We start from the raw sequence: 23,861 nt of genomic DNA, 5'->3' as shown, positions 1-23,861 counted from the left end.
GGCGCGGTGGTTTCCCAACAAGATCCATTAACGCACACTAAGAAAACCACCAAGCACTACCCACAGTTCAAGATGGAAATTAGAAAGCAGACATGGAAGAAGGCAGGAAGTTCAGATGTGCTGCTTCATAAAATTATTTCATGACATACTTCAACAGCACACAAATACATAGGTTTAAATTCTGTTCCTACATGCCTAATTCTCAGAAACTCCCATTTTTCTTCTACTGGAGCTGCCAGGGTCATAAGAACTCCCAGCAAGTCTCGTTGCTTTGTAGGATATGCTACACTGAAAATACAAGATACGGAACTCTCGTATCTCACTAACTTGTACCTTAATTTAAAAAAAAAAAAACAAACTGGAACTTAAATCTAAACTAAATCTACAATATGACTACTGTAACTGTCATCATTATCTTCCTGATAAAGGATTATTTTTTTAACTAAGGTTTTATCTCACATAAGACACCTAGGAGTTACCTCTGACATATAATATACATTTGTCGGCCACTAGCTGTATTTGTACATAGAGCTTAGTACAGAGATCACAACAGGTAGCCAAGTATTACTCTGGAGCTTGTGGGACTGCAGTGCAGTTGTCTGCCATCGCCAGGGGGTACAGCAGTGCCACAAGGCTGGCAAAACACGAATGGCCCAGAAGCACACTGAGTTTACAAGGGCAGTGAGGGAAATCACTAACAAAAGCTTTAAAAACAAATAAACAAAATCCCAACATAGCCTGAAGACTGGGTAGCTGTGTCACTTTCTCTGATCAGTCCCTAACAAGAGAAGACCTCTAGTTGGCCACATTCTAAAACTGAAGAGTATTAAAATTAATTTGAATTTGAAAACTTCCAGACAGCAGATCACCTACATCAAAAGAGGGTGGCCACTGGCTGGTGGAGTCAGAAGATGGGCAATGAAAATAAAGACAATTTTAAAGGGCATTTTCAGCAAGTTCTCTGGATAGATTTTTTTGTTTCCCTTTGTTAGTAACAAGAATTATGATTGGCATTTCAGGATTTTTCTGTGTAAAAGACTTATTCCACTTATATGGTCAATCCTGGATTAAATATTGCTTCTGCACACATAGACTACATTAAACTTCAAAATGAAAAACAAAAGAACAGAGGGTAAGGATTTAGATTTAAACTAGCAAGAATTTTCCCACTATCAGCCAGGCTCAGTCAGAACCTACCATTACACGAAGACTCTGTCCGACTCTGCATTCCCCACTGCTTTGATATCCAGTCTCTGTACGTGGCCACTTCTTGTGTTACTCTAATTATTCTACCTAATATACTGTAAAGCAGGAAAAAACCAAAAACATCACCATGATTAACTCCAAGACACGCAAAATATCAGCAATTCATGTCTGAGATTTAGACTCATAACATTTACCTTTCCGTTTCGTTGTTAGGATAATATTTAGCTATTGGGGAAACTGCATGGCTCAAAACAACATAGGCATAATCAAAAGCCTGTTTCACTTGCATGGCACCATAGGAACTCCTCCCAACATCATTACCTTAAAATAAGAATATAATTAAATAAATAAGTAAGATTGAAACCGTGGGTATCTCCATTCAGACAGGAGACAGTAGTTTTTAAAAATTGCTCTTACGTCCCAACTCGCTGCAGTTACCTCTTGTAGAATAGGATTAGTGATGCATAAATATTTGAAAGAGCTTAAAAGACCTATAAATATTTACATGCACAGAAATTCAAAATAGCAATTCTCTGGGTAAAAGTCCAATAAAGAGGAAACAAAAATAGTAATAATCCTGTACCGCATGTATTACACGTAATAATACTGTCCCGATGACATACTTCTAGATCAGAAATACGTTAACTCTTTTCTACGAACCGCACTTGACCCATCATTTCAGAAGCCACCCAATTCAACAAACTTAATGTGTAGGAAACGGTACGCAATGAAATCACTGTGTGTTTGTGTGACTTTACAGCACCCAACAGGACGCAGCGCGCAGGGGTGTACATACGTGATAAAGTGCAACTGTGACACAGGCAAGCACAAGCTTGAGAGGAAGCATGTGTACATACAGCGCGTCCAGCCCACACTCAGGCCCACGCCGCTGCAGCTCCGTCGCTGTTACCACCGTGCACGTGACAGCTGTTTGGCGTGCCTTCTCGCACCCTGCCTCCCGACTGCAGTACAGGCGTGCTCTCGAGTGGCACGGAAACTTTTGGTAGAAGCACGTCTTAAAAGAAAATTATTGTGTTCCACATGCATCGTGTGTTCACAGACGTGAACGAGGTGCTTCCATTGGGGTTTTGATGGTCATTCTATGCTATGCTTTGATTTAACTCCCCTAGATTAAGCATTTGCGCAACTTTTTTCTGTCAATATGTTATATTTTGGGTTATAAGGATACCTGGCTGTAACGGATCTTCGATATACAGCATTGATGGTCTGTAGCCATCCAGCATGCTTTTTTGCACTTCATCCTTGGCAACGTAAGAGCCACCATCCTTTATTCGGATTCCGGTCTTCAGATAATTGAAGTGACGTCCATATAATTCAAAAAACTCTATTAAAAGAACACCATAGTTGGCATTTGGCATACAGGCATCTTCCCTGGGATGCAGCTATTAAGAGAGAAAAAAAAAAAATTCTTCAGACTTCAAGTGCCTCTAAGTGCCTTTTCTTTTTCACAGCAAACACGTTTGAACACAATCATGAATAAAACATAATATAAGAAGCAAACATATCTAAATATAGTATTTTCCCTTGAAAAAGCAGTTTTCTTTAAAGAAAGATGCTATCAAAACTTTCGATAAGCTAATTACCTCTTAAAAATAAGGCTGTCAAGTACTGCAGTTTTTGTATGCGAACTTTCAGTTCAGTAAGTGAACTTCCAGCACTAATGGCAGGGTTCTTGTAAAAAAGCGAAGATATTTACACTTCACAAACCTGGGTTTGCAATACAAAATACAGGCTTCTCATGTGCACAGCCGTATAAATGATCGCCTCTACTGCTAAGTACTCAGCCTGAGAGAGGATGCACAAAACCAGTTCATAACTGTAACAGATGCAAAACCTGACTTCTGTTTTTGCAGGAGCAAATGGAAATGCTATTAGTCAATCTAAGAAAAAATTGGGGTTGGGAGATATTTTGGTTTCTTTAGAAAAAAGTACACCTGTTGCCTTTACTTTTTTTGTGTTCAGTAGGCAACTGCATTAGCGGCCAGCAAACACGGAGCTCCAGTTCAAGGCTCAGGTTTAAGAATAACTACAGTCTGGAACAGACATACACATACACGCACACGGTTACACAGTAACATTTAGTACAAGAAAAAAAACCCTAGGTTGATAAAGCCAGAACTCGGCTCCTTTGTATTTCTACAGTATTTTTCTCCCCCAGGCAGAACAAAGCAGATTTAGCTCCTGCATTTTCTCCTCTTAGATTTAACAGAAAGTTGTAAAACATGTTTATTTGATCTCAGCTTAAAAACCCAGACAAACAAGCAAAATTCCATTGCATTCATTAAAGCATACAGGGTGTACGACTGGGAAAACAACTGCTATACAGGACAGCTGCATCTAACACTAACCTATGTAGCTCGTTCCAAGTAACTTGCACAACAGTCAAGTGATTTTACCATGAACGACACACGTGCCTGGTATTGATACACCAACGGATATTCCGAACATCTCTTAATACCAAAAGAACCAGTATGGGAGAAAGAACAGAAGACAGGTGGGATGTGTTGATTTTTAAATGAAAAGAGGGTGCAAAACCACAAACAGGATAGCCTAAATGATGAAATTTAAGGATTGGTTAAATTCCTTCTTAATGTAACGTCCTTTTGCACCAATGGCATCCATAGATTTCATTAAGCTTACCTGAAGGAAACTGACAGCCATTAAAAAAAGACTGTAAGAACCGATTCCACCTGTAAATACTTCATTAAGGTCCCTCTGCAACAGGAACTGTTTCAATACTAAAACTAGATAGGGTAATACAGGATATTTCTGAAAGAGAAAAACAGAGGTGTCAGGATACTGTGATGCATACACACAACATGCTAATAAAGCATATTGAAGCTGTCTGTTACATTAAGTCTCAAAGCGAAGTATAAATCTAACTTCTTTTTAGTAACAGGGGAGAAGCCAAGGGCTCTGCCTGGAATCAATACTGTTATTTTACCTCTTCACCTCTGCTGGCAGCTATTAACAATAGAAAAAAAGTTATTACCTCATAAAATCAGAACGATTTCGCTTGAATATGAAAATACACTTGCTTTTCTCATACGAGTGAAAAGGAGAGCGAAGGAGATACCCACATCTGTAACAAAACCTTCCTGCTACAACCAGTGATATCCCAAAGAGGACTGAGACTCCTGTCCTGCAAGGGCTTCCGATGCCCAGAGTTCCAAACAGTCCTCCAAAATCGCTACACCCAGGTAACATTTTTCAAAGGAGCTAAATCCTTACCTTTGGGTAACTGCTCCTGCAATAGCTTTGTCCGCATGGGTTCCCTTAGAGGCGTGCATACACTGCACGTGCGGAGGACACGGACCTTGTGGACAGCAGTGGAGGCTGGGGCTACGCCTGCACTCTGTACACCCCCTCACAGGGGAGGGGGCAAGCGAGGCTCAATAAAATCACTGCTTTTATCAACACAGAGCTAAAACGTTCCTTAGTGTCAGAGATGTGGATCATGGCATCTGCGATCGCAAAAGACTGAAGGGAAAGAATTTCTCCAAGAACAACTCTGCACGAGTCTAAGGATGAGCAGCGGGAGCCCTACTGAACTGTACATCCCATGATCACTTTTTTGAACTACTAAGAACTTACAGTCACAAGCTGAAGTGTGGAGTATCAGTATATACCAAAATTCAAAGACAGGGTTTTTGTCAGGAAACAGCAAACCCTTAATTAAGGATTCAGCTGCCTCAGACTTCCTACGTGAATTAGATTAAGAGAAACAAGCATTTCCAAGGGTAATACTGAACATGACGCCTCAGCTCGGTATTCAAAGTTACGTGGGACAAAATAAGACCCAAGAGAATTCCCTGCAAGTGTTTTATAGAGAGGTCCTCGAGAACACCGATGAAGTCAGCTTGGCAAGTGCACATCAAGTTTTCTCCAGGTCCAACAAGCGACCCTCGGCAGCAGCGCAGCCACGACCTGCTGGCGTCAGGGCCCAGTGCCACCTCTCCCCGCCACACCGGGCTCGGCTGCCCGCGCCCCAGGCCGGCTCTGGCGCAGCGTGGCGGCACAGCAGGGCTCGGGCTGCTGCCAACACAGCTGCGTGGGAAAGCGCCGCGTGGGAAGCCTCGCCGGGAGCCCCTCCGCTTCGCTCGGGAGCTGCTGTTCACCTCAGCTGTTCCCCTCCGTCTGCCTGAGCCAGGCTGCTGCGCGCCGACGCCGACCCTGACCGCTGACTGGGCGGCGTCAGCCTGGCCCTCCTCACTGCGGCCTTGCCCGCCGGCCGGCCAGCAGGCTGGCCCTGTCACCACCACGCCTGTCATCACACAACCTGGGGCACCACGGGGCTGCGTCCCTGCAGGCAGCGCCCCTGCCCGTGCCTGCCGCGCAGCCCCCACTCGTGCCATGCCCTGACCCAAGGCCAAAGCTCCTTCTCCAAAGGGCTCCAAACAACCCGGGCAGCAGGAACACGCCAACACTCCGTAAGCACACAAAAACGCTTCCCAGTCGTCAAGGGAAGGCTACCCCAGCCCCCCCCCCCAACATTAAGCAGCACACAGGCAATTTTGGGCAAGTATGCAGGGCCTTATGGACCCACCTAGAAATAAACGTATACGCGGAGCGTAAGAGAAATACAGCCCCTGTGTTGCGGCAGAAAACCAAACACAGCCTGCCTGTCTACCACAAGGCATCACAACAATGTAAATGTTGTAAATTGGGGAAAAAAAGAGGATGTAAAAACGGCAGTTAGCACCCAAATTCCAGGTAGGCATCTTACAACAGAGAATCTGGGCGGTTTTGTTCCCCAACGAGGAGCTACACAGCACAAAACTGTCGGTCTTGATTTAGCGGCAAACGGCCGGCCAACAAGAACGACTGTGCTCGTCGGATAGAGGCTGAGAGAGGAGAGGTCTCTGCACCCACCCCACCGCTTACCTCGGACGCGGGCACAAGGGGCCTCACAGCACAAGGTGCAAGCAGGAGGGCTATGTAAGCACACCGGTGAGACTAGGTGGACAAGAACTCAGACTATCCTACTGAAATTAAGGACAGAGATTTTTCTCCTGTGTCCTTCTATAGGTTAAAGAAATAAGAGACTGCAGAAACAAACTGAGCTACTGTCATACTTGCTGCTAAATGTACATAAAGGAACAGAAGATTAACAAGTTGAAGGCCATACATTCAACTCATTAGCAATTGAAAATTCCCCAAAATCTAGAAGACTTCTTGCAACTCAATGACGTTATTAAAGCAGATGTACGTCATTTCTAACCCTTAATGACTGAAAGTGAAGCGCTTACCTTATTCAGATTTATGGAGTTTTCTGAAGGAGCTTTACCTGTCTAGCTAGTGAAATACTTTGATTCTCCTGCTGTCCATTAGTTTGGTTAAAAAAACAAAGCACTTGGTAGTAGAACAGTAATACCTAAGCACTTAAGACTGAGCTGCACTTCGTCTCCCTACAGAGAACATGAAATTCCAAGAAAAACTTTTAACTGCTTTTATGAGACATTTACTACGAGTGTTCAGTGCCCTGAACAGGGGCAGGGAAGGGAACACAGTGTAATAATACTTCAGAACTTTACATACAAAAGCAAATCAATCCTAACAAAATGATCTCACATATTAAACAAAAATAACTGTGATGTATCTATGATACAGGTATTAGTGAATCCCTGAACAGCAACTTACTAAATTTAACTTATTCTACTTCATTGAATATTGTTTCAGCGTGCAAATGCTAATCTAGAAAAAGACAGTTCCTACTTTCTCAGAACATGTGGTTACTACTAATCTTAAGTTCAAGAAACTTGGTCGTTGTACCACTGTAACTCCTCCATAGTTTCTTTGTACGTTTTACTGCCTTCATGCCTTTTTAGGGCAATATACCTAAAACCCCAGAACATCACACAGTAGTACCAGAAAATAAAAAATAACAGAGTGAAAGTCTATTCTAGGAAGGATGCAATCAAAGTAAAACAGAAAATCAAATTAAGTCATCGAATATTCAGCTCTGTAGCTCTACTATAGTGTTGCCTAACCTTGATGAAATCTTTGATGAGCTGGGCTGCTTTAACCCCATTCTGTACATTAAAGCTTATATCAACTTTTACTTCAGTGAAGGAATCTGTCAGTTTGATAATAGGTACCTGCAAAAGAAAGACAGATTCAGTCAATACAGATTTCCAAGACACATTTGGTTTCATTGATACTTAAATGTTTTATGAATGTGTAAAAGAAGGTAGCCAGAGAAAACAGGACTCCCATCTATTTACTCTCTCCTTGCCAATCTGTTTACATAAACTTTGCTCTTCTAATTCATAAATGCTATTTTCAATTTACTAATGTGTTTAACAGAACTTAACACTTCATCTTCAAAGCGATTCATTTTAAATTGTTTTCAGTCAGTTCCTGGTGCAGAAGCATAGTTCCAATGGGAAAAACAAACACCAGAGGGAGACAAAAGCTTAAGAAATAAAGATAAATGGTATTAGATACTCTTAAAGAAAAGACACACTCCTGTCATTGTGGGCCATTGGTTCCTCACCAAAATTATCTTCAAACAAGCAACACAAGATATTGAGAGCATTCTGACATATCTCCACCTGAGTGATTTCCAAGTTACCTCTCTCTGCTAATAACAGCCATCAATTAGGCACCTGTCTAAACCCCAACACTTTACATACTCTTACAATTAGCACATGGTAGGAAGTTATAATGGAACTAATCCTACCCTGTGCGAGACATACCATTACATATTTATACAAGGCTGTACTTACTACTTCTATAGGAAAATATACTACATCTGCTGGCGTGCAGTAAGAAAAAATTAAGTAATTTACTTAGGTACAAACTCAGCTCAGAAATTCACAAGTCTAATCACATTAACTGCAACAACTGCTGGTATAATCTCACTTAAAAGCAAGTGGATGTTGTGGAATATGGAAAACCTGATGATTTTCTCCAACAGAAGAAATGCTTCTGTTGCAGCACTATTATTTTGTCAGTAAAAAAACCCGTACTAAATAAAAATTATTGATTCTATTTCAAATTTATATATAAAATAGCTCCTGCTTAAGAAAATTCATCCTTTTAACCAAGATCTTTAGAAATTTAGCTTAGAATAAGGAAATACCCTCTTCCCCCAAACTTACTGTTGCTTTATCTAAAACCTTTACTGAGTTTTCATCTGCTACATTGTGCTTTCTAAGAGCTTCTTCCAGGGTCCAAAGAGGTAACGTCTCCCATTTTCCAAACACAACTAAATCAATATCACTGAAATGGAAAGAAAATAATACTCATTCAAATTAAAAGGCCAATACAGTTAAAAGAAAAAAACCCTGACATCCACACATAATTAGAATAACGCTGACAGAATGTGGCTTAACCAACTACTTGATTCTTAATTTTCTGAGGAAAGGGATGGGGATGAACTCTTACACTTGTGGAAACACAGAACACTTCAGGTTACCGAAGGGAGGGGACAGGTAAACACACAAATCCACGTAGGTCATCACAGCACCTGTGGGCACATGGTACGCAGCTGGCCTGTAGGGCCAAGAACAGGGAGCAGGGAAGGAGAGAGGAAAATGTGGCAACTTTGACTTCAGGAAGCAACAAGCTCTTAAATAAGATCAAACCAGCTAATTAACTCTAGTCATTAATTCAGCTCCTTGAAGAAGTGTCTCCACCCCACCACACTGCCTCCCTACGCACATACACATTTCATTTGTCTACACAGGGAGCTGGCACCCTAATTCAATGCCTAAACTCAAATGCAAAAGATGACTGGCATCCGAACCGAAGCCAGTGAAGGTTACCCTGAGATCCCAAGCTTTTTTGTCTTTGCTCCTCAACTTCTTTGATTAACCCTGCTTGGCTGGGAACATGAAGGAGGCGAGCGTATAACCCTACGGTTATACTACCAGGCTGCTTCAGCAATATGGAAAACTGTGTACAGGAAACACGAAAAAGATCAAGAACGCTTCTTCCCTCCCAATACATTCTACAGGTCTGCTGATTCACAAACACCACTGCTTAAACAGTCTCAAAGAAACTGCATCTGCATTAATGAAAAAAGCAGCATTGGCAGCAGGCAAGTTCAGCGGCCGTTCAGCTGCACACCATCTAGCTGACAAGGACAGGCAGCACTCGGCCAGTTTCAGAAAATTATGTTCAAAACTCGCCTGGAGAGTGGGAAATGCTTCTGGACACTTCTCTTCTAAACTAATTAGTGTTAAACCCGTTACTGATGCTGACAGTTAACAACGGGGGACATTTTTATGATGCGCACCAAGAGAGAAAAAAAGCAGCTCTGTTGTCACCTTGAGAATGGACGATGCCTGCAAAACCACACAAGAGATCCAGCAGCTACACAACCACATGCCCAAACCTTCAGTATCAGCTTAAGTAAGAGGATATAAGGCAAATTTTAACAGAGTAACAGAATTAAAAACACACTGTAAGTCTTTCCGAATCCCAGAACCTGAAATCTACAGTGACTACGCAGTTAGTGACAGGTAGGGAAAACCTAGGGCAAAGCGAAGCCCTGATAGAAGGCAACACTGAATTAATTACCAACAGACAAATGCTGGTTATTTTGAAAGTTTGGCAAGTACTGCCACAGGCAGGTTTTCTGTGGGTTTATGTACTGTGTTTATAGTATCTGCATTTGTTCTCCAACAGAAACTCAGCTGAAACAGATACGGAGGAAAGAGTATATGAAACCAAACAAACAACTGCAAAGCATTTTTGTTACATCAATTTCAAAACAATCAAGCAAATATAGTAAAGAACTATTGCCATCAGTCATGTGAATAAGAGTATCTCTCTTGCATTAATTATCAGCATACAATCAAGTTTAAGCAGGCCTATTTGAAATCAATGAAAAAAGGGCAAGAACAAGGCCAAATGTGAAAACAATGTATATTTGTACACCTTCAGACTTTCTGAACAGAAACACAGTATTTCAGCCTACCTGCAACTCCTTACACTAAAGCAGACACTAAAGCATCCACCTGATACTTCCTTTTTGAAAAACGGATTAAATGATGACTTGGGTATCCATCAGTTGCAGCCAGTACTAGATACTAATTCCTCATGTTCCCAATGTACGGAACTCAATTCAAGTGTTAACCTCAGACTTTAGCTGTTTAAATGCATTTATCACCTGCAGCCATTCAAGCCCTTCATTCTCTTTAATTGTCAAAAACACAGTTTCTACACAGAGGATACCAGTGTCACCGATGAATTACTTTTCTTTATGACAACTAGTAATAAATCTGGAAAAGGCAGATGTTGACTACTGTACAGATTTCACAGAAGCAGACTGAAAGAAAAGCAATTCTGTATGTAATCTTTTCAGTGCCAACAGTATCATTAACAAGGTAACATTACAGGTTTCAATTTAATCATTTGTGGAGAAAAAAAATAGCTTTTCTTCTAAGGCAAACCTCTTTCTTTGGTTCAGTCACTTAATGAAGGCAAATCACAAAACAAGCCTTTTTTTGACAACATGGTAGTTCAGACCTTTTACCAATACATGCAAAATACATATATGTATTATAGCTAAGTCTTAATTACTATATTTCCATACACTTTGCAGAGTACTAATAGCTTAACACTTTTTTAACACTCCAAGCATACGCACAAGTAACACAGCTATTGAGAGATCACATAAATCACTACAGGGGTACAGGTTCAACAGGCTCTCTTTTCTCTTGCACTGAATTTACACTGAAAAATTACTAACCTTGTAGGTAAATATAAACCAGTTTTAAAACTTCCAAATATCTGCACCTGAAACACAAGAACACAATACATGAAAACAAATTTTCAGGCTTTGGAAGACGAACAAGTTCCATAAAGTTGCTTGTAAAGGCTGGTTATTGCTACCCTCCATTGGTAGATTTCGGTATTGCTAACAGGCACATTCTGAACAGAAGTATTGGGACTCTTTTCTGTTAACACATTTCAGTTTAGTGGATTTCTGTTGCTTTGTGTACTTTAAAAGAAAAATTAAATCACCATCCATTTATTTTTTCTGAATTACAGAGCAAGTGGCACAACTGTGTTTACTTCTGCTTAAACAACATACTAAAAACGTTTCAGATCCCACATATTTAGTTTATTATGCTGGATTTTTACTAGCACTGGAGGTTTAAATAATCAGGTTTCCACCATAAGCTGTCTGAAACCACACTCTCATTAACTTAGCCAAGCCTCGCAGGGAGATCGGACTCATGTGCTAAGTCTCAAAGGGGAGTGGTGAGACTTCAAAGTAAAAATATCTACACATTTGGACTAATTTTCAACCAGTCAGTCTTCTGATGTCTTTTCTGGAGCCACCTTACAGACTTGCATATTCTGCTTTAATAAGTCTCATACACTAGCTCGATAGCCACCTATCTGTATGTCAAGTGACCCGCTTCTTATGTTTTACCCCTTTGGGATAAGAAAAAAGGGCGAGATGGGAAAAGGTGATGTTTTGCAAGTAAGTGTCTTGATACTTCACTAGACTAAGAAGCAGTATGAGTGCTTCCTCATTATTATTTTTTTATCACTTCACTCTTTTTATCCCCTCACCCCCACACCCACCAAAAAGCACATGCTGGCAGTAAATTTAATGTTGAAAGTTCACAGCTTCTCAAACTAGAAAAGACTGCAAAAGATGCCACAGAATTAGCATCAATATCGTACTAGATCTTGGTAAAAGCATAAAGGCATCACAACGCTAGAAATGTAATAATTATTACTATTTCTAATCCAGGATAATAATAAAAGCATTCTCTGTGAAACTGTTTGGGTTCAATCAAATCAGGATTTATATGGCTATCAAAAACATCTGAGAAGTGCTTTTGCACAGTTAAGACAACTGCTGATGGATTCGGAAAAAACGAAATGTGCTTTTACATTATCAAACAAAATACTGTGTTCAGCTGAATGGCAAAGAGAGCCTTTACTGAATAAACAACCCTGTAAGCACTCGTAAACTTACTGATACAACATATATGACCTTTACCAAAAGGAATGAGACAACATCTGCTGTTGTACAATAATTTGGAGTATAAGAAACACTGAATTATTATAAAAGAAACCCACACCCACACTTCAATCCCTCTCTCATCAAATCTGGAAAGATGGAAGAGGAAGTGGGGAAATCAGAAGTTTTAAAGGATTTTGATTTATTATTTGATTTATTTATTATTGGATCGGAATTTAAACTGTTGAAGCTCTGTAGCCATGTACGTATTTAAAGCATCCCAAATATGGGACACTACTACAACTTGAGACATGAGCGTTAGTTTCTGTGTTGTGCCAACACTGCCGATTACGTTTTTGTTCTATGTGGACAGAGAGATGTATTTCCGTTCATAAGATAACTTAAGACTTCACAGTACTGTAACAGACCCCTTCAACTCCTTTATGTTATTGTTACTATTTATCCTACATTTCTGTGAACTTGTTCATATTAAATTCCCAAGTTCCTGAAGGGCTTTGCTTGTGGTATGTGTCCAAATATGTCCTCACTATGCACAACTTGGAAACGCACAAAAGCTTGCAAAGTCCTCGCTACCAAAATCCCTCCATCAAACCAACCAAAAAAAAAAAAATCTCTGTAGCCAATTCAAATTTACCCTTCTTCTACATCATTAAGTAGAATTTTCTGAAGCTTGTCAAATTAAATAGAGTTAATCTTACTACTTCCATTTGCAATCACAGTATTTTCATAACTGAAGCATGTGAAGTATACATTACCTCTTTTCCGATCTACGAGGCGCCACGCAATACTCTTGACAGAAAGCTGAAGGCATTATGACAACTGTATCCTAAATTCTACTGTATAAGTACTTACTTGTTCAACAGGCAAATTTTCATATTCAACTGGTCAAAAAACTTTTTCTTAAGATGCTTTCATGTAATGTTTTGGGTTGTTCAGTTTCAGCGTAATTAAAGCCTTTCTTACGGTCAGAGCCTTGCTGATGCCAAGAACAGTTCTCACTTACTAGGAATGTTTCCTTCTAAGCACATTCCCTTGAGTAAGAGAGCAAATGACACAATTGCTAACTTCTATAAATAAAGTAACAGTTTAGGATACCTAGTTTTACCCCATCCTCCATCTGCTTTTTCAGCCTTTTCCTAAGTGGAACAGGAAAAAAAAAAAAAAAAATGCATGTGCACAGACACATTCCACATGCTCTCTATACATTTAGATTCATGAAGCCTAATTTTCCTTTACTTGGTATCTGATTTTTATAGAGCATGTCTTACCTACGTGTTTAGTGAGAAACTACAAACTAAATGTGTATGTTTAACTTACAAGTTTATTTTAGCTGGATTCGCTGCATCTATGACTGAGAATGAACAGCTTAAACATTAACTTATCGCTTTACACTACAGCTAAAGCTGAGGACATTGGACCAGATAACACTCCACCTTCTCGGAGTGTGTACTCAAAACTTACATCTTACAAGTAGCTAAACCAACAGATTTCCCAAAGGTTAGTGATTAACTCAGACGACTGAAAAATTACAACAAAAGACTGTCGAAGTTGAACACAGTTGAGTTCAGCAGCTGTTCTCAACAGATCTGTAAAGTATTAGAAAAATAACATTACAGTAATTTCTAGATTCTAACCTGGCGTGCTGAACTGAACCATCGTTCAGTTCCCTTCTAGTCTCCAGAAAAAGGAGAATTCTTCCTTGATGTAATGACAGCAGACAAAATGCAGTTAGGCTCTGAAGAGCAGAATTGAGAAAAAAAGGAACTGGCATGCTCTTCTCTCTAATATTTTGAAGAACAGCAAACAAAGATGGCCACGGCCGTTTTAAATGGTACTAACTGAAAAGCGAACTTTCAACTACACAATGTGTGCTTCCTCTCAGTCACGTTACAGCTAAGCCCAGTGGTCAGCTGTCACTTGTGGTAGGGCTTGTAACTTCCTTCCCCTTAGTGACAGCTTCTCTAGGCTGAAGCCATCAGTTATTTTGGTGAAATCCCCCACTACAAGCCTTTGGCAGGGTGTACCATAGCACACACTGTTTCGTACCTGCACTGCTTCCTCTGCTATTCAGCCTGTCAGACCGGCAGCCCACTCCTCCTGCTCCTGACTACGGTCTACAACACTGTTCACTGGGTGAGAGGAGAGCGGTACACCACCACCTGTGAGGTTTGCTCAAGTCTCTTGGAAAATTTATTGGTTTTGCTCAGAGAAAATTACCAGACACGTGTAGCACTGACTCTATCAACCTCCTGTAACTCTGCAGAGGTGGCTATCGCTGAGTGGAGAGCGCTCCTTCCATATTATACATCACTAATACGATGCCCATAACACAAGAACCACCTTGTAAATGTGAGTATACTTCACATACAAAACCACATGCCACATAGATACAGCTAACGCAGAATTCACATTCTGCCAATTTCTAAAAACACATTCCAAAAAACAGGTTAAGAGGATCCAAAATGAACAGTGGGTTTAAGTCACTCATGTCAACACTGTCTGTCACTATGGCAGGACCAAAGAGCATTAAAGATTCTGCTGTCTGAATTTGGTTTACTATTCCAGCTAACAAGTCTTTATTTTCAGCTACTGTTATCTACAGATAGATGACTACAGCTACAAATCTCCATTCTTATTAACCATGTTAGCAGAGGGATACAGTTAAACTATATTCAATTAAGCCAAAAATCCAACCGAGTCCCCGTAAAACCATCTGGAGTTGTAAAAGCAACTTCCCTGGCTTCTCTTTAATGCAACCCTTATTAAAAAAAGCACAGCTCTGCATAGGAGAAACGAATTTCAATTGAATGAAGTACTAGCAAAACCCCATCTTCAGTGGAAAGAGACTTTACAGATTTTCAGCTCAATACACAGATTTATAGACTTGTTCGTGTACAAAAACCCAGTTCCTTTAATTTTGTAAGATATGTCAGTTTAACTACCCATTAAGAAGAGCATGATCTATGTAACGCGGCGTTGCTGACATTCCACCTTAACAGACATATTCAAGACTGCAGGTCTTAGGGCTAGAAGCCCTGCTACTAGTGAAGATCTGAGTTTCAGAAGCTGCTTTTTTTTAACACGATACTTATCAGGCATGCATGCACGTCTGATACGTTCCCATATAATCTTAGTAAATAAATATTAATGAAACTACATGTTCTCACATCTTATACCCTTTGTTTGACTACAGTAGGTCTAGTTTGTTTTTGTTCCTATGTGCGATAGAAAAAGTTGATCTTTTTGACCAGAAATCCCTTTGGGTTTGTTCTGTTGTGGGTTTTTTTGTGTTGGTTTTTTTTTTTAATACGGAAAAATAAACATTACTTTCATTGGTGAATACTTCACAAAGTAAACGGGCACAAAATGTTGTTTTTACGTATTAACAAATAGAACAGCGTCCTACTCACATCTGCATTAGGCCACAGCTCTTTTATAACGTTTTCTATCCTGTTCACCACTTCCATCCGCATTCTCTCTTCTTCAGGTCTGGGAGACATATACTTATAAAAGTCAATGATTTCTTCATGAAGACTAAGAAAGAAAAAAAGAAAAAAAAATAACAGAAAGTCAGGAAAAAAAAACCACAGGAGAATGAAACAGCAACTACTCTAATCGAACATGCTTTTTAAGCTCCTAGTTACCCATTTAGTTAAGAGGCAGTTGAAGATAGCGTGCAATGAAAAAAAGCCCACCAGATTTACAACACTTAGTACTGGTTAGTTCTACATCAGTTTCTTAAGCCGTAGGTCAATATTGCACTGCATTTGCTAAAAGTGTGGAAGCAAATCTAAATCCAAGCGCCTCAATTCACATTGAAAATCACACTCCGTATTTTAATGCCAGCATAACACAGAAACTGTTTGGTCTTCAGCTAGGAATGCAGCTGTAAGCTCCGAGTACACACTTCCCAAAAATTTAAACAGGAGGTTTTCAGCCAACGCTTCCTAGTCAGCCCCTTGGCACCAGCTAGGGAGTTTCAGGCATCAGTCTGTGTTCAGTACCAAGCTTTTAAAAAGTCGATAGTAATTGTGCCAGTACTAGAGCTAGAAAAACTGCTTCTTTTTACTGCTTAGAGAAGATGAATAAACTCCAAATGCACCCGCTCCCCATAACAAGAAAATATGTAGTACAAGTGCAGAAGTGGTGGCTCAGAAGAATAAGTGATTGACAGACAGTTAACCCATATATTTGGCAGTTTACTGTATTACATGTGCTTCTCACCGTCAGTAAGTCATTTTTAAACTGCCTATTATTAGAGATGAAATAAAAATGTCTTCATACAGCGCCACAAATTTCTACGCTTCTGTAATACCAACAACACATCACCCTCTTGACTAACAACATTTTTGAAAAAAAACCAGACGCAACCCTTTCATTTCAGCCACAGAGCAGCTAAATTAATTTCATTTGTTCCCTGCAATGGCCATTATAGTAATAGCTATTTTTTTAAAATGTATTGTTTCTAGTTACCACATACAACTGCATCTCTCCTTAAAGCTCTGAGGGACCATCAGGACAGAGCAATTCATTAAGAGCAAGCCCTCAGATGAGATGTGGAATCTAATACTTCCCTACTGTACACACATTTAAATAAATCAAATGTTAATAACTGGAAGTTGTATACAGGTGTCAACAAAACAGATTAAAATATCTGAAAGTTGTATTTAACGGAGTCAGGGTAAGGACAGAACTCAAACCATCTGGCATTGGCATTATGTTCTTCAATACTGCAGCATTATGAACAACACAAGCTTCTTTCTCTCCAAGATGAAGGAATAAAATATTTACATTACTTTTTACTGAGCATCTACTGGAATTCCCTACACACACACACGGCAAGGGGAATAGTTATAAAAGCCTAGCAACCTGTGGTAGCCATCATCACAGCTCTCTACAGCTAACGCAAAAACTCCTCTGACAGAGCTCCTCCAAAGGGAGATCCAGACAGATACCCAATTTAGCTGTTCCAAAACCACCTTTGGAGAAGCTTCTCCTCATTTGACACCTACAGACGGAGACTCACAAACACTTCAACTAAAAACTAAAATAAAACCACCCCTCCGCAAAGATCTCCTGCAAAAATGCAAGGTGCCACCTCCCCCCTTCTCCCCCGCCTTACTGGCACACTGGCACCAGCACCGAGCCCCGCTCACACACATCATCTCAGGTACCACAAGGATGTTCTGAGCAACGCAGCTGCAATAGTCATACCGATAAATGCTGTTTTCAGCATGTATTTTGACAATGCTAAGAAATTTCGTACCTCCTCCTACAGCTGCTTTCTTGCTTTTCCTTGGAAGCTTACAACCTGGGGTTAACATGCACGTTCTGAACCACCACTGCCATCCTGGGCACGGGCTTCTCTGCCTTTGGCTTTTCAGCCATCTCCTGTCCTGTTCCTCACTGTTAGTCAACATACTGGCACTTAAACATTCTTAAAGTTATCCTCCTGTTGCAAGAATTGAATTCACGTGAGAAGTGCGTGACAAAGGGCAAGTTGAGCACTCCAGCAACCAAGTTCACTCTCCGTCCCCACTGCCAGTCACACATACCGACTGCTAGTTTAGTCTCTGCGTGCTTGACCATTAAGGTAGCATTCAAAAACAGGAGCAACTAGGGGAACAGGCAAAAAACTCGATAATCAAACTCCAGAAAATAAAAATTATTTTTCAACTGTATTTGGCGAACCAGCTTACGGGAAGACCTGGGAGTCAGCCCAAGGCTTCCTACCATGTCTGGCAAGCTCTTCACTTTCTTTGTGGACTACACAGGGGGGAACTGATCAAGTTAACACAGACCTGCTTCTGCCTCTGCTCCTCTGGACTACCTGGAACAGACTGGTTACACCCACAAGGCACAAGATTTGCCCCAGAGCAATGTTTTTAGTAATAGAAGATGGAGTGCACACCATGAGGAGTGTCACCACATCATCTGAGGGCACTTAATGGCACAAGATGTGCTGGGATAATACCAAGAGACTATCCCTGGGGAGAGATTCATGTATGGCACAGCACAAATCCATACTGCCCGTCATTAGTGGGCCCAGCTGCTCCTGGGCTTCCGCTTTACGGGAGTTAATTGTTCCCCTGCCCCGTAAGGGAACCTTGGAAGAACAAGGCAATCAGAAATGAGGTCCCTGAAGTGCACAAAGGGCCAAGCCATGCAGACACTGCAGTTCTCAGGGCACTTCTCTTTATTAACTCCACTGACACTTTTAATCGAGATAATTATATCAACTGGCGTACTCTTCAGAAGCTCATAAAATAATGATGTATTGTCAAAATCAGAGGTATTTCTTTTTTTAAAAAAACATAAAAAACATATGTCTGCATCTCTTTCAGTGGGATCCTTCTTGGTCTTAGGTAGTCATAGAAAGCTTTACGGCAAAACAAAAAATTAAGCAGCACGCAAACACAAGGAAACATGTATTACACATGCACTGGATGTTACTGAACAAATGCAGATGTAGAAAAAAAAATAAATTTGAAATTTTTCAATGATAAAAGAAAGGCTTACAGACTACTAGAGAAAGTTCCCATCACCACACCAGCTGGAAATATTACAGATCTATCTGCGGCTTCACCTGCTGCAAGACTGCATGCAGCTAGGACCGCCTGTGCTGCACTAAGCCAGTGTGCAGAAGGCAGGCAGAAGCCATAAAGGCTCCAGACTACACCTAGACCCATTATTTCCCTGCCCAACAATGACTGCTGCCAAGAAATAATAAGGGGATGATTAATTAAAGCCAAGACAAACAGAAGCAGCCACATGCAGATTTCAGAGCAGTACAACATGACTTAGAGGTGTGACTCCAATTAATGCCGAGTTAACTCAAGCTGCATTGAAAATTAAAACTCAAGGTTATTCACTGTCTTAATCAACATCTATTATAGTCGCTGCTTTTCAAAACAATTTGTTTGGATTAATGGAGCCTGTTTACAAGAGTCTCTAGTGGAATTTTATATCTTTAACCAAAATGAAGATCAAAGAGACTGAGAAGTTATTTTTGGCATCATAACAGTATTTTATTATTTAATGCCATTACATTCATCAGTTATTTTAGATAAAAGTCTTTAAAAAGAGACTTGTTTGTAGAAGGAAATTATGCTGTAATAAACCTGATTTCATTATGGAGAGATACTTCATTTGGCTTTACAGTCATACTGAAGCATACCAACACCCAAGAGCTACTCGGGATGGATGGAGAGAGGTCTCTGCAATGCATAAGAGTATTAGTTTACTGGTTTTATTACAGTAAACAGCAATAAACAACTGGGTCTTTGTCCCATGCTTCAGGAAATCTTAACATGTGGGGAAATGAAAAATTAAATAGTCTCTTACGCTTTCTCCGAGTATGTTCTAAAACAAAGTACTAGCTACATCACACCCTGTTTTCAAGCCTGGTAAGCTGATTACATCAGAATTTCACAGACAGAACACAATTACAGGGAAGAGAAGCCACTAAATTTAGTGGATTATAGCACCTGTTATGTTCATCTGACAGAGTTAGTGATGCACCATTAAAAAATAAATTATGGCTGCAAAAGTTGTAATCGCAAACTTCCCACTGTATCATCACTGAATAGCACCAAGAGGAATGCGAGTCTGCTAGACTCAAGCTGTTCAGGTGAAAAGCTGCAGCTTTTGCGCAGGTGCAAGTGCTACAGAACACCGCACATCACACCTCTGTCTTAGTTGGATCACACCTTACTTTATTTTGTAGCACAACTTGTGGGTTCTAAATGTGCAACTCAGGATTTCAAACTCGTTTACATCTGTCCCAGATGTTTTTCTGGAGCATGAATCTTAATGCACCTCTGGCAATCAATTAAAAAATAATCACATATGAACAAAGCATTATTTCTGTTTTATATGCACAGCACACAGACAGATACACGGACAAACACATACGCTTGACCGTATGCTTCAGTCACCTTACACATAAAGCAGCACACCTCGCTACTGCTGTACATTAGAACTGGAACCAAGAGCGATACTGCGAGGCATGTTGCTTTGTGAAACCTAACTGGAGATACAAGAAGTTTTACCTTTTGCACTAGGATCCTGACGCAGATTTAATGACCGGCCCGCTGTGCTCACTGATTCTGGCAGCTGGAGGAAGCCAGCCCGACACAGCCGATGCCCAATGCTTGCCAGCCACGCCAGCGGCTGCCCTGCATGGGACCATGCCCTGCATGGACCTCCCCTGCCTGCCCCCGGCAGCTGAGAAGCAGAGGCACAGTCCTGCTAACCTGAGCAGCCGGCAAAGGGAAGAGAATTCTGACTGGTTTTGTTTAATCACAGGATAGCAGTTACGCGTTGCCTTTGTGTGCCCACACAGCAGTATTACTAACCAGAGTAATATGTTTTAATTGAAAAGTTTCCTCCTTTTGTCATTCTGGAATCGTGTTATACTTCTGCTCTCCTCTGGCTCTTCTTCACTCTTCATTTCACAGGAGAAATTATGCAGGCATGCATATTCTAATTTCTCTCATCAGGGTGTTACCCACAGCTTCTGCTCCAACTGTTAAAAACGAGTGGGTTAAAAATCTTGCTCATCCATCCCAAAGAGTTTCCTCTGCCTTGAGCAAAAATATTTCTTTGCACAGGAAATGCTGTTTGCAAACATCACTAAAGGTAATTTAAAACAATAGATATTAACCACATGCAAAAGAATCGTACAGTGCTCATGCACCACAGTTTGCTCTTTGGCAGGTTTTTCTGCAGGAAGCTTCGTTTTCAGAATCATGAAAATCTAAATTATTTAGAACCTCTGCGGATGGTGGTCAGAAGTAAGCAATGACTTTTGCCTTCCCAAACTCTATGCTTTAACATGAATCACTTGTGATTTAAGACTTTGATTTTGTATCCACACTTGGATGGGATGTTTGCAATGTACCCCTGTAGCACTTAAGTAAGCCTTTTGTATCTGAATTTTCTTTGGATGAGTAATTCCTACAGGACAGTGTTTAGATGCCCCTAGCGTTTTAAGTCTCCTCGGGGGGGGTGGGGAACCAAAGGCAACAATGAGAAATATTGTAGATGTTCAGGTTTATAGTTGTTTTTGAGGAAGACAGCGAAAGAAGATGAATCCGAGGTGTTTTAGCATCTTGAAAGCATCAATAGTTAGAAGTCCTAACTGCATCCATCCCTCCACTCCCAAGAGGAAAGCTAGCATTGCACAGGCGAAGAGAGAGTAACTTAACTCTGGTCCTTTGGAAGTTCCACAAACTAAACAAAGCTCTTCCCTCTCCCGTCTGCAATCTACTTGATCCTAAAGCGGTTTTGAACAAAATTGCAACAAAGGTAAAGGAAAGACACAGAGAGCCCAATCCTCTCTCTCTCCCCCTTCAGAATTATGCAAATTTTTTTTAATATTTATTTTAAAAGTAACATTGACACTCTACAAGATGGGGAATCCAACAGCTTCCCAAACTAACTTTCCGTTTTAACATTTACCTCCCACAAGCTTAATAAAATAATTTCTAGACTACTACTACCACCTAGACGTGTCGAATAATGAAGCAGGAACAACAGCAGACACTGTAAAGATCATAAATTGTTTTCCCACCTACAAACTCAAGCAAAACCAAACAATTTGAATCATCTGCTGAAGTCCTCTACTTACCGCCTGGGCCTCTGGAGCAGAAAAATTCTTTTAGTATTTGCTGGTTTAAGCTACTGAAAACACACCTAAGTGCATCTGCAGGTGATTTAACAGGCAGTTAAGTTTCACATTGACTGATACATCAGTCCTCATGAGAAACTAAAATTGTGCATAATAAAGCAAACAATTTTCAAAAGCCTCAGAGACTCTGACCATTACTTCTATATCCTTAGTTACTAAACCATATGAATATATTATAGGTCACATATATTGAGCTGCATATGCCCTATGGGAGCTTTAAAATGAAACATCCCAAAAAACATCCTGATTAGTAACCTGACAAGTCACACATTTTTCCTCAGTTTCGTTCACCCGTTTGAAATCCAGCTTCACAGACCATCTTTCCACAGTTTACCTAAAGACACACATGCAGAAAAAACACAGGTATTCCACTGCCATATGATTACTAAACAGCACTAAAACCCAGGATACCTACTGTATAAACCGTTTCCCAAGGTGCAAACAGAGAATTACACTTTGCAGAGGGCTAGGTAATGAGACTTATTTCTGTCCCCCTCCATTAGAGCCAGGTGTTTGTCACCACTCCCTGGCTTCCCAGTGACCAGGTCTGTTATAACAGGATTACACAGGCCTCCCTAATCCATCTAGGGCAAAGTTAGCCAAGTTAAACCCCACCACCTTCATCAGTTCAGCTAAAGCAGCCAACTTCTCCTAAGTGTAGCCAGGCACCCGACGAGGAGCCCTTGAGGACAGCAGCAGCCGTCACTTCCACACGGATGGCACTGGGTGAAAAGAGAAGGAGAAGAAACACCTTCAGCTGGTGTATCTACAACCAGAAGACACCCCTCCAGCCACCAAGCAACATCTGAGTAGCTTTCAGCATTCACCCAACAACAGCTTGACCCTTCTGATTAGCATTTATCATCTGCTCAGTAATTCACTGAATTGCCTTGCAGGATCCAGGGAGGACAAAATTTTCACAGATGCATTAAATGATTCAGGAACCTAGATCCTGTTTTCAGGACTAATGCCTTTCAGGATTAACCTAATCACTCTGATCCTGAGTTTGAAAACGCTTTTCTGAATGGAGTTAGTTCATTCCCTTCAACAATTTATGGTGGACAGCGGAGTTCCCTCTCTCTTTCTCCCATGAAACAGCCATCCCCCCAACCCCTCCCAAATTAACACAGGGTTTTATTTATGCTCTGGATTTAACCTCAACTTAAGGGTTTAACTGCATCATAAAAGGCACTAAAATAGCACTGCCTTATGGAAACAGCCAAAGTGTGGTAGAAATGTATTAAAACACAAGGAGAAAGAAGCAATGTGGGCCATTCTTTTCAATTATGTGTGCTTTGTCTTCCTAAAATACACTCAGATGTGCTACAATTTTTCCTACAGAAATTTGTCTTTTAAGAGGAAAGAAAGTCCTATTGAACTTGAATTATAACTCAGTGCTTGAATTAGTCCTACCAATAAGCAATCTGAAGTATAACTCTGCAACCCATCTACTGGATTTTAAACCCATGCTTTATGCACACCTAGTCTTGCTATCTATTTTTACAGCATTTCCAACAAAAACATCAAATGCCAACTGGAAAGACTATTTTGAGAAGTAGCCTCACTTCCCATTGTTTTTTCCTTTTTTTTAATCATACTGTACATAAAAACAATCTAGCTGAATCACTACATGTGTGGGAACAGCCTTCTCTTTTTTTTTTCCCTGGAAAGTATCTACATATCATCCCTTCTTCTCATCTCTGTAAGCAAGCACTATGAGAATCTGCCGCTTCTTCTTCCAGGCAATGCATGGCCAAAGGCATGTGGTTTTGCTAATGGGTGGTATAATAAAAATTAAGAGAAACTGCTACCTCAACTGAGCTGAAAGAAAAATTACTAACAAAAGAACAAGATAAAGCAGGAGAGAAAGGTTTTGTGCAGGAAAAACGAAGTGGGAAGCACAGAGATGGGAAATTGCAGTTTTATTTCATAATGACAAAAAGGCTTCAACTTCAGTAATACCTAATTATCTGGAAACACACCAGTAATTCC

General features: G+C 40.5%; 1 protein-coding gene across 2 annotated transcripts in view; it reads right to left on the bottom strand.

Annotated features, from left to right (window-relative positions):
- The window catches only part of TENT4B (terminal nucleotidyltransferase 4B), a 42,786-nt gene that overhangs the window by 5,376 nt on the left and 13,549 nt on the right, over window positions 1-23,861 (bottom strand). For both annotated transcript variants that reach the window (XM_055818686.1, XM_005233845.4), the window contains exons 2-9: window positions 15,589-15,712; window positions 10,928-10,974; window positions 8,331-8,451; window positions 7,218-7,325; window positions 3,868-3,996; window positions 2,396-2,609; window positions 1,401-1,527; window positions 1,198-1,301 (exon numbers count right to left, since the gene is read on the bottom strand). In XM_055818686.1, coding sequence (XP_055674661.1) covers window positions 1,198-1,301; window positions 1,401-1,527; window positions 2,396-2,609; window positions 3,868-3,996; window positions 7,218-7,325; window positions 8,331-8,451; window positions 10,928-10,974; window positions 15,589-15,712 — 974 coding nt within the window. The remainder of the gene's footprint in view (window positions 1-1,197; window positions 1,302-1,400; window positions 1,528-2,395; window positions 2,610-3,867; window positions 3,997-7,217; window positions 7,326-8,330; window positions 8,452-10,927; window positions 10,975-15,588; window positions 15,713-23,861) is intronic.

Source organism: Falco peregrinus, chromosome 14, assembly GCF_023634155.1.
Source record: "Falco peregrinus isolate bFalPer1 chromosome 14, bFalPer1.pri, whole genome shotgun sequence".
Taxonomy (NCBI): domain Eukaryota; kingdom Metazoa; phylum Chordata; class Aves; order Falconiformes; family Falconidae; genus Falco; species Falco peregrinus.
This window is presented reverse-complemented; position numbering and strand designations above follow the sequence as displayed.